The sequence below is a fragment of the Trachypithecus francoisi genome, unplaced genomic scaffold (assembly GCF_009764315.1).
Source record: "Trachypithecus francoisi isolate TF-2019V2 unplaced genomic scaffold, Tfra_2.0 Lachesis_group3, whole genome shotgun sequence".
NCBI lineage: Eukaryota > Metazoa > Chordata > Mammalia > Primates > Cercopithecidae > Trachypithecus > Trachypithecus francoisi.
In genome coordinates this window covers 158591189-158603373 of record NW_022681468.1, presented here as the reverse complement: position 1 = coordinate 158603373, position 12185 = coordinate 158591189, and the positions used below count along the sequence as shown (strand labels likewise).

Genomic DNA, 12185 nt, shown 5'->3' with positions numbered 1-12185 from the left:
CCGTGTGCTACAGTCAAGGAAGGCCCTGAGAACAAGACCGAGCCAATGACTGGAAGAGGTGGTTCCTCTGGAGTCAGGTCTAATGGCAGAAATGAAACCGAATGTAAGAATAATCAACAAGAGGAGCAAGACAGTGCACAGCCTCAGTGTCCTGTCCTCACACTCACCTGGAGACCCCCAGGGGCAGGAGGTGGGAATGGGTGAGGCCGACGGAGAGGGCCTGGGGTAGGGCGTCTGGTCCTGCTTTTCCTCTCTCCAGCTTGGCTCCAGCATGACCTGCCTTCCCTATCATCCCCCAGCCCCAACCCTGTGCCAGCTGGAGAACGTCAGGTGGTGCTGGAGCACAGCTGGGTGGGGCACCAGTCACCACGAGCACCACTTCCCTCCTTTCCCTAACATACTGGGGAGTTTGCCAGTTACACCACAGCGGGGCAGTCCCTACAGGAAACAAGGACTTTCTAGATGAGAGGAGCTGGGAGCAGCCCTCAGGAGATAATCCAGCCGTGCGGAGGGGAACAGGCGGGGAACTTCTAGAAGCCAAATGACAACATCCAAGGCTCTCCAGCTTGAGGACCCTTCCCCGCCTCTCATCCAGAGGAGCACCCACCAGAGCCTGTGCTCCAGCACAAGTGAAGATGGATGATAACCGCACGCCCCAGGAGCTTCCAGGGAAACTGTTAAAGAAAGGCAACAAAGTACTGGCCAGGAGGACTAGATTAAAAAATGAGCCCAGTAAATATGTGCAAAGAGATAAAGAGAATATCAGAATGCAAATAATAATAATAATAATAATAATAATAATGACAAAGAATTAACTTGGGATAAAAAATGTTAATGAGACTAATAATGCATTCATGTGCAGAATAAATGGGGATGTGAAAACATCAGGTCAAGTGAATCTCTTAGAAGACATGAGGAACAAGCTGCAAGAACACGATGGAGGAAGGAGTGGAAAGTGTTCAAAGAAAATAATTTCAATCTAGAGTTTTTAATCTACTAAATGAAAATATAAGTATACTATGTAAACCTTTTTAGGCACTCAAGGCCTTAGAAGATTCACCATGCAAAAATTCTTTTTGGAAGTAGTCTTTGAGGAAGATTTTTGTTTTTTGTTTTTGCAAAAGAGAAATGAATACATGTGAATAAAGGAGTTAATTGTTATCTAAATAAGCAAAGGCAACAAAAAGTATCTAAATATGATTGAGAGCAAGTAGAGGCAGGACAGAACAACATAAAATCATATTAAAGGATGTATTTTGCAGGGGAAAATATAGTTGTTAAGTTTTTAAAAATAATAGGAAGAAAACCAAAATATTGATTTTAATAGAATAGCAGTAATTGCAATGTGAGTAAAAGTAGAATGTGTAACTTGCAAACCAGTAGAAAAATTCAATTAGATAGAGAAGATAGGGCAGAAGGATGGACTGAATTAACTACTCAAAAGACAGAGATTCTTGGATTGGATAATAAAATAAAACCTAATAATAAGTTGTTTACAAGAATCACATTTAACATGAAAGGATAAGGAAAAGTTGAAATTATATCAGCAGAAAAAATGATAGTTCTGGCAAATATGAACCAATAGAAAGCCAGGGTAGCTGTTTAATATCAACAAAAGCAGATTTCAAGATAAAAACTATTATATCAAATGGCTTGACAAAGAGACAGCCTATAATATTGGTTAAAAAACATACTAGAGCAAGATAATCTAAAAAATTATGAATATACATATACCTAACAAGATAGCATCAAAACAAATACAGCAGAAAGGATGAAACTCAGAGAAGACATAGATAATATGTATTAAAATTTCTAACTCAATTATGGCTTTTCTAAACAACAGAATAAACAGCCAAGAATAATCCAAGATATAGATTCAAATATAGCTTGAATGATGGGCTGAGCTAATAAAAACAAAGACAGCATTCATTCTCAACAGTTCAGGAGAGTCTACCTAATGCAATAAAATAAAAAACTGAATTAATTGTATAAATATGAAGAAGAACACACAATTATTTCAGATGATACTACTGTATACTTAGATATCTAAGTGATTCTCTTAGGACAAACTATTAGAACTAATAAGAGAATTTATGTAGCTCACTGGATAAAAGACAAATAAGTAAAAAATGAGTTTCTTTTTTCCATGTCTAAAATCTGAACAGAATCTGAATATGTGGAGAGGCATACATAATGTTCTTGGATAGAAGAACAATATTACAAATGCAAATTATTTTTAAAATGAAATAAAAATCTATTCCAATTCCACTCAGAATTATAATTTTAAGGTTTAGATGGCAAAATAAATATTCAAAAACAGCAAAAAAAAAAAAAAAAAAAAAAAGGAAAGCATAGCAATAGAAGGGTTTGCTTAGCGGAGAGTGATACCCTGTGAAACCACTGAGTCAAGTGTAACAGGGTGGCAGCCATGGGGTGGGCAGAACAAAGTATGGAAATAGGTTCAGGTATGCTGAGAATTTAAAATAAGGCAAGGCTGGCATTTTAGTTCAGTTCAGTGGGGAAATGTACTTGAATAACTCACTCTCAATCCAGAAGAAAGCAAAACCAGATTATTTGCTATCATAAAAATTTCAAATTGATGAAAAGACTCAAAGAACAAAATTTAAATTAAATATAAGAATATATTTCAGGCCGGGAGTGGTAGCTCATGACTGTAATCCCAGCACTTTGGGAGGCTGAGGCAGGCGGATCACAAGGTCAGGAGATCAAGACCATCCTGGCTAACACAGTGAAACCCCATCTCTACTAAAAATACAAAAAAATTAGCTGGGCATGGTGGCAGGTACCTGTAGTCCCAGCTACTTGGGAGGCTGAGGCAGAAGAATGGTGTGAACCTGCGAGGCAGAGCTTGCAGTGAGCCGAGATTGTGCCACTGCACTCCAGCCTGGGTGACACAGCGAGACTCCATCTCAAAAAAAAAAGAATATATTTCAGTAACTCTATAACTCTATAGTCCAAGAAACCTTCCAAAGTGAGAGAAAGCTCATCAGCCATGAGAGCAAGATATTGTAAACATTGTGTATGGGAAAACATTCTGAAAAGAAAGTCCTAAGGCAAGTGATACAGTGGGAAACACACACACACACACACACATGAAATATATGTTTTAGTCTTTATTACAAAGAGAGCAACAAATTGATAAGAAAAGGCAAACTAGTCAATAGAAAATGGACAACGTACATGAACAGCCAAGTTACAAAGGGGAAATCCAACGGCCTAACAAGCAAATGGCAAGATGAGAGTGTAAACAAGACACCATTTTCCACTCTTCAGAGTAGAAAAACAACATAAACACATTTGATGTAGTTTGGATATTTGTCTCCAAATCTCAAGTTGAAATGTGATCCCCAGTCTTGGCGGGGCGGCCTGGTAGGAGGTGTTTGGATTAGAAGCAGACCCCTCATGAATGACTTGGACCATCCCCTTGGTGATAAGTGAGCTCTTGCTCAGTTCACACGCAATCTGGTTGTTTAAAGGTGTGTGGCACCTCCCATCCACCACTCTCTCTCTCTTGCTCCAGCTCTGGCCATGTAAAGTGCCTGTTCCCTCTTTGGCCTCTGCCATGATTTTAAGCTTCCTGAGGTCTCCCCAGAAGCTGAGCAGATGCCAGCACCATGCTTCCTTTAAGCCTGCAGAACCATGAGCCAAGTAAACCTCTTTTCTTTATAAATCACCCAACCTCAGATACTTCTTTATAGCAATGCAAGAATGGACTAACATAGAAAATCAGTACCAAGGGGTACCTGAAAATGTGAAAGCAACTTAGGAAATGGGTAATGGGCAGAGGCTGGAAGTCTGGAGGGTTCAGAAGAAGACAGCAAGTGAGGGAAAGTTTGGAACTTCTTAGGGATTGGTTAAATGGTTATGACCAAAATATGGATAATGAAATGGACAACAGAGTCAAGGCTGAGGAGGTCTCAGATGGATATGAATAAATTATTGGGGACTGGAGCAAATGTCACATGTTTTGCCTTAGCATAAGGAAGGAGACCACCCCTCATGTTGTCTTATGCCCAATTTCTGCCTCCAAAGAAAGAAAAAGTAAAAACTAAAAGGCAGAAATGAAATCCACAGGCAGACAGCCCAGCACCACACCCTGGGCCTGGTAGTTAGAGACTGATCCCTGAACTAATCGGTTATGTTATCTATAGATTACAGACATTGTATAAAAAAGCACTGTGAAAATCCCTGTCCTGTTTTGTTCCAATCTAATTACCGGTGCATGCAGCCCCTAGTCACGTATCCTGTGCTTGCTCAGTTGATCACAACCCTCTCATGAACACCCTGTTAGAGTTGTGAGCCCTTAAAAGGGATAGAAATTGCTCACTCAGGGAGCTCGGCTCTTGAGACAGGAGTCTTGCCGAAGCCCCCAGCCAAATAAACCCCTTCCTTCTTTAACTTGGTGTCTGAGGAGTTTTGTCTGCGGCTCGTCCTGCTCGTCCTGCTACAAGCAAAGAGCTCGGCTACATTCTGTTCATACCCTAGGGATCTGTGGAAGGTTGAACTTGATGATTTAGGGTATGGGGTAGAAGAAATTGATAAGCAGCAAAGTATTTAAGAAGTGGCATGGCTGCTTCTAACAGTCTGCATTCAGATGCTGGAGCAGAGAAACGAGTTGGAACTTATATTTAAGGGAAGCAGAATGTAAAAGGGAAGCAGAATGTAAATGTTTGAAAAATTTGCAGCCTAGCCATGTGGCAAAGAAAGAAAAAGCTTTTTCAGAAGAATTGGAGCAGGCTGAGGAGCAACTACTTGCTAGAGATATTTGTATAATAAAAAGGGAGTTAGGTGAGTGCTAATACCCAAGACAATGGAGAAAAGGCCCTAAGGCATTTCAGAGACCTTCACAGCAGCCCCTCTCATCAAAGGCCTAGAGGCCTAGTTGGAAAGAATGGTTTCAGGGGCCAGGCCCAGGGCCCTGCTACCTTGTGCAGCTTTGGGACACTGCTCCCTAAATCCTGGCTGCTCCAGCTCCAGCCTTGGCTCAAAAGGTCCCAGATACAGTTCGGGCTGCTGCTTCAGAGGGTGCAAGCCATAAGCCTTGGTGACTTTCACATGGTGTTAAAAATCTGTAGACATGTAGAATGCAAGAGTGAATGAGGTTTGGCAACCTCTGCCTAGATTTCAGAGGATGTATGGAAAAGCCTGGGTGTCCGGGTGTCCAGGTAGAAGTCTGCAGCAGGGGCACAGCCCTCACAGACAACCTCACTAGGGCAGTGCGAAGGGGAAACGTGAGGCGGAAGACCCTACACAGAGTCCTCATGGGGGCACTGCCTAGTAGAGCCGTGAGAAGGGGACCACCACCTTCCAGACTCCAGAATGGTAGATCTACCGGTGGCTCGCACCCTGCACCTGGAAAAGCTGCAAGCAGAGAGCAGCAGTGGGGGCTGAACTCTGGAAAGCCACAGGGGCAAAGCTGCCCAAGGTCTTGGGAGTCCACCTCTTGCACTGGTGTGCCCTGGATGTGAGATACGGAGTCAAAGGAGATTATTTTGGAGCTTTAAGGTTTAATGATTGTTCTGCTGGGTTTTGAACCTGTGTGGGGCCTGGAGCCCCTTTCTTTTGGCCAATGTCTCCCTTTTGGAATGTGAATGTTTACCCAATGTCTAGACCCCATTGTATCTTGGGAGTTGTTTTTGATTTTACTTGTTTTTGATTTTACAGGCTTACAGGTGGAAGGGCCTTGTCTTGACTCAGACGAGAGTTTGGACTTTTGAGTTAATGCTGGAACAAGTCAAGACTTTGGGGGACTGCTGGGAAGGCATGATTGTATTTTGCAATGAGAAGGACATGAGATTTGTGAGGGCCCAGGAGTGGAATGATATAGTCTGGATATTTGTCACCACCCAAATCTCATATTGAAATGTAATCCGCCATCTTGGAGGTGAGGCCTAGTGTGAGGTGTTTGGATCATGGGTGGGGGGAGATCCTTCATGAATTGCTTGGGCCATCCTCTTGGTGATAAGTGAGCTCTCACTCTGAGTTCACATGAGATCTGATCATTTAAAAGTATGCAGCACCTCTGCCTTCCAACTCACTCTCTCTTGCTCCTACTCTGGCCATGTGAAGTGTCTGTTCCCTTTGCCTTCTGCATGACTGTAAGCTTCCTGAGGCCTCCCCAGAAGCTGAGCAGATGCCAGTACCATACTTCCTGTAAAGCCTGAAGAACCATGAACCAATAAATCCTCTTTTTAAAATAAATTACCCAACTTTAGGTATTTCTTTATAGCAGTGCAAGAATGGCCAAACACACCATACATTGTAATATCCAGTGCTGGCAAGAATGAAGGGAAACACTCAGTTTCACACATGGTGAGTAGAAATATGTTAGGAAAGAAGTCCTAAAATTATTCAGCTAGAAACACATATGTGTTGGCACAGCAAATCCATTCTGGGAATGCAAACCTATAGGAACAAAAGCACCAGTACGTAAGATTACAGGTATAAAGATGTTTCTTTCAGCATTGCTTGCAGTGGCAATTAACAAATAATAACAACGACAAAAACCCAAGCAAAAACAGAATCACCATGAATACAGCAGCGATCTAAAAATTAACACATTATAGAGTAAAACGTAGCTATTAAGAGATTATGTTCATCATCTCCTGCTCAGTGAAAACAAGCACTTTGCAGTGTGCTGTGCATTTGACTCTGATGTGTTTGATTTTGAACAAGATAGCAAGAGGAGCAGGAGGAGACCACCAGGATGTTATCAGTCGTCATTATACTGATGAGATCTGGGAGGTGTGCAGGAGAATGTTCTTAAGTGTTCCTCATATACCTCAGTATTGTTTCCTTTATTATAATAAGCATGTCTTACTTTCATAATGAAGAAAAAGGATAGAGAAGATGGAGCGCATGGGGCAAGAAATGTGGCGCTGAACAGACGTGGAGACTGTTACTTTGGAAATAAGTAAAAGAACTAGAGATGTTTGGTCTGAAAAAACCAGGACTCCAGGAGGAATGCTGGCTTTTACTCGCTTATTGGGCTTTTGGGGTCCTAGGAAATCAGACTCATTTTTCTGCTTTTCTGAGGTAGAGGCTGGAGCCATGGATAGAAGCAACAAAGGACATTTCGGCATAGTGTGAGGAAGAAGGCACTGAGAGTCCAATTTGTCTGCACCTGGGAGGTGATGACCCCACCATTCTTTGTACCACCCAACCCACCTGCGAGCTGCGGTGCACTGGCCTGGGCAGCTGTGCCCAGGCTCAGTCCCTCAGCGGTACCTTGGGCAATGTCGTCCTGCCTCTGCAGGCAGGGCCGCTCCACCTTGTGCCCGGGCTGTGGCTCTCGCTCTGGCTGCTTGGGACCCCTCCCTTCGTTGAACACATGCGGCAGATTGGCTGTGTGCACCTGGCGGAGCTGCTCATAGTCGCTTAGAGCGGCCGTCAGGTCCCAGTTTTTGCCTGTGGACAAGAAGTGACAAGAGGTGACAATACGAATGCATGAATAATGGTCTCATCATAGAGAAGAACCGTGACAAGAAGGGTTTCCCATGAGGACATAAACTAATGAATTTTCTACCAGTAGTTCTCATTTTTCAAAGGGGAAAATGGCCCTCTGCATGACTCTAAAAGTAGAATTTCATACCCATAAGTGACGTCCATCTAAAATATGTGACTATACACAGTCTCAGAGCCTTTAGGTTCAAACACACACACACACACACACACCCCTAAACATTGCACCCCTGATTATCACATCCGCCTGTGAAAATCAAGTTGTAGAGCTTACTCTCTGAGGGGAACAAAGCGTCAAATAAAGAAACATGAATTGAAATAATTCTCAACGTTTCTTTGGGCTTTTGCTCAGAGTTTTACTTTTTAAGCTTACTATGAGAGAAGCAGAAGCTTGGGAGGGATTCTCTTGTTAGTGAGTGTTGGTAGGAGATAGGCTTCCAAGCTCAAGCCCTGCACCGGGTGCGATGCCAGGCTGCGCAGGTGTGCCCTGCATGGGTACACACTCACCAGGGCTCACACCCCGACACGGGGTGCTGGACTGGCACTTCGTAGCGCTAGGTGCAGCTACACTGGGGAGTTGGAGGCAGCGTGGGCACTCTGATTCCCGACTCTGAGAGTCGGTGGACTTGTAACAGCAGGAAGGAGTGTCACACACTGCATCCGATTCAGTTAGGCATCGTCCTAGAGCACGACTGGGCAACTATAGTTAACAATATTGTATATTTCAACATAACCAGAAGCGTAGATTTGGAATGTTCCCAACACAAAGAAATGATGCATGTTTGAGTTGATGGATAGCCTGATTAGCCAGATTTGATCACTACACACTATATGCTTGTATCAAAATATCACATCTGCCCCGTCAATAGGTACAACTATTATGTATCCATAAAAATTAAAAATTAAAAACATTTTAAAAAGAAATTAAAGAATTAAAAAGTTAGCCTTAATTTTAAGGAGCAAAAAAAAAAAAAAAAAAAAATAAGCTCCCCTCTCATCTTTTGCATTTTAAGTTACTGGGAACCCCAACAGATGTCACATCAAGTAAGGATGAGAAGGAAAGGCGCAGAGGCCCATGGTGAAACCTGAGGCTGGAAGAGTGGGGCAGCCACAGGATACATGTCCCTGATGCCGGGATACTCACTTCTGGGAAGGAACGCAACCCAGAAGAACAGTCAAGAACACAGGTTCTAGAACCTGGTTTTGAGCCCTGGTTCCACCTTCTAACTAATTCTCTGGTGGTGAATATATCATTTCATCACCTAAGGCCTTGCATTCCTTCCTGTACAACTAGGATAACACAGTCCATCTAATGAGAACTCTTATGAGGGTTAAATGAGAAAAGGAGATAGTGTTTGTAAAGTTCTTCCTTTACGGAAAGTGCTTAATAGATGGTAGTTACCATTATTCTCATTAATTATAGGTTTTTGTTTTATGTTTAACTTCTAGCACTCAGAGTTAAAAGCCAGTGAGTAAGTGATGGAGCTGAGATTCAAATACAGATCTGCCTTGATTCAAACCTTAGCTTTTGACGTTATCGCTCCCTTGAACCTGACCCAGCTTTGGGCATCACGGCTCCTGGTTGCTGACACACCTCCTTCTCTACGTTGCCCACCTACCATGACCCTTCATAACCAGAGTTTACCCTTTTCACCTGGATCCCCACTCTCCATCCCCACCTTGCTAATGCATTCAACTGCTAGGTTCTACTCTCTTCTGCACAGATTTACCTATACTCTGTGAGGTTCTCATTCGACTGTTACTAACGCCATGTCCCAAACACACCGCGGCCGTAAAATCCATGGAGGGCACTAGAGGCCTAATTCTAACATGGATATTTTCATACTTCCTCTTCTCCTGCACCCTGGGATGCTCTACGATCCCTTCACTGGTTCCTTTGCCTCTTCCTGCCCTTAAAACACATGGATTCCCCTAATTTTTCTTCTTGCTCTTCTTTACTCTTAATTTATATCCTCCTTTGAAGATTAAGTCCATCTCTATGAGAATAAGCTTAATTCTAGTTACAACTTACATCCTAAGTTTTAAAGCCAAATATCTTGACTATGGCAGATATTAGCTGACTATCCAGTTTCTGTTCTCCTCATCTAATTCTATATGCTCAGAATTCTAATTTATTTTGGATAGCAATACACGCAGCTCAAAATATTCCTTTTCTCCTGCAGATCTTCAAACTATGTTCCTGTTGTCCCGTCTTTCTGTATTTGCTTACTCTGTTCCTTCTTCCTGGAATAGTTCCTCCAAGCAGCAAGACAGTATAACTGTATGGAAGAAGACCTTAACCAAAAGAATTCAAAGACTGAGGAAGTTGCCTGTGAAGTTTTTCTTTCAGAATGCCTCAATTTCTGATGATCACCGAACAGCAAGTTATTGGATTACTAGCAGGCACAGGTTTCATGGTAAGAACTACAATCTCTAGCACAGCTTACTGCTGAAAATGTTTATGCCTTAAACTTCTAAATCATTTGGTTTTTTTTTCATTGTCTTAAGAGGCAGTGGATTTCAAGTTAAATTTAACATATGTATTTTGGCACTCAGAGAGGGATGAGCTGCTTTAACTTAGTACAAAACTATCATAGCTCTGAAGAAAAGCTATAAATCAGATATACATGAACTCACAAGAGAAGGTGAAACAGAAACTGACTAAACTCAGGGGGAAAAGGAGTCAAATTGTTTTAGGAATGAAGTTAAACTATAAGGAAGAAAAGAGAAAACAGACTACAGATTGCATAGCAAGAATGAATGATAAATATGAAAAATAAGTAGACAAAACAGAAATAAAGAAACACAGGGTTAAAGAAAAATGTTAGATATAAAGTACGTAAAAAAAAAAAAATCCAACATACTCATAATTGGAGCCCCAAATAAGAAATCTAAAACAATGGAAAAGTAAAAAAAAGAATTGAAAGATTTTAATTAAAAAAACAAACTTTTTGAAATATTTGTTTTTACATATTTAAAGGTCATACTGTATAAGGAAACTGTTCTAGTATAGTCAATGCCAACATATATCCTTTAAAAATTATCCTCTTTTAAAGATAAAGATAATTTTTTAAATATGTAAGCAAAAAAGAAAGAAAATCAGGTTGGCAACATACTTCTTGGCAGGAACATTCAATGCCAAAAGACAATAGAGCCATATCTACAAGATACTTGAGGAAAGAAAGCAATATGAGCTAAGAAGGTTTTATGTACATCCAGTCTACTCTTTTCTGTATAAAGGCTGTAGACAAACCATTAAAAACATGAATAGTTCAGAAAACATTTCTCAAATGGATACTTTTTGAGAAAACTACTAGAGGATGAACTCCAGCCAATCAAGAGATGAATAAGAGTTTGGCAAAGGAGCAGTCAGGCAGCAGTAAGTTTTCTTAACTGCACATCTAAGGAAAAGCAAAGGTAGAGATACAGGTGATGAAGAATATCAATATTGTATCAAAATGAAAATGACATAATCAACAAAAATGGTAGAATTTAAAAGCAGAATAAATTTGCAATGCCTCAGCTGTTATACATGAGACTGCAAAGATAATGTTTACAGTTGACGGGTCAGGCCAGGTGCAGTATTTCATACTTTTGGGAGGCCGAAGTGGGCAGATCACTTGAGGCCAGGAGTTTGAGACTAGCCTGGCCAACATGGCGAAACCCTGTCTCTACTAAAAATACAAAAATTACCTGGGCATGGTGGGACACGCCTGTAGTCCCAGCTGCTCAGAAGGCTGACGCACAAGACTTGCTTGAACCTGGGAGGTCGAGGTTGCAGTGAGCTCAGATTGCACCACTGCACTCCAGCCTGGGCGACAGAGTGAAACTGCCTCAAAAATAACAACAACAACAAAAACACAAAAAAAACTACAGTTGACAGGTCAAATATGTACATGTAAGCATATTTAATAGTAGAAGGGCAAACAATAAGAACAGACAAAAGATATACTACTGGTTAAATTAGATGGTAGAAGAGAGGGGAGAATGAAGGAAGAAGATAGAAGCTTGTTTTATTGAGGCATACAGGGAATAAACTGATATTGTCTAAAGAAAAAGGGATATGGGATATTACATAAAGGCAAACTTATGTAACCACTAGTTATAAACATAATTATAAGTAGTTATAGTTGTTATACCAGTGGTTAAAAAAGTAACCATTAACGTAATTTTTTAAATATCAGGAAAGATATTCTAAAATAAAAAGCTAAGATAGCATAGTGAAAGACATTTAAAATATTTATACAGAAAAAGAGAAACTATGACAGAACTAAAACCAACCATATCTGTCATAGCAATAAATTTAAGTAGGCTTAACACAACTATTTAAAGAAAAGGATTTTTACATTATCTCTAAAAAGAAAGATGAATCATTTGCTGTACATAAGAGACACACCTAGAGCAAAGTGATTTAGAAAGGTCACAACTAAAATAGATAGATAGTAGTTTATCAGGTATACAAGACAAAGACAAAACAACAATAACAACAAAACTGAGGTTATGATCTTGTATCAAACAAGGTAGAATTCAGGCCAAAAAGCATTAAGTAAGATGAGGAAAACCACCTCATAAGGCAAAAGTGTCCAATTGGCAATGAAGTGTATTAATCATGTTTTTTATTCTTTGTATTTTACGACGCTTTGACATCTTGGGGCCTTTGTGACCTGGGAGAGGCTGCATCTCCTTGGGCTAGCAAATTCCTA

At 40.9% G+C, this 12185-nt stretch overlaps 1 protein-coding gene across 1 annotated transcript in view; it reads right to left on the bottom strand.

Moving 5' to 3' along the window:
• Positions 1–12185, bottom strand: part of OTUD7A (OTU deubiquitinase 7A) — a 386019-nt gene that overhangs the window by 95110 nt on the left and 278724 nt on the right. Inside the window, exon 5 of the mRNA XM_033190705.1 lies at positions 7249–7428. Within this exon, the coding sequence (XP_033046596.1) occupies positions 7249–7428 (180 nt within the window). The remainder of the gene's footprint in view (positions 1–7248; positions 7429–12185) is intronic.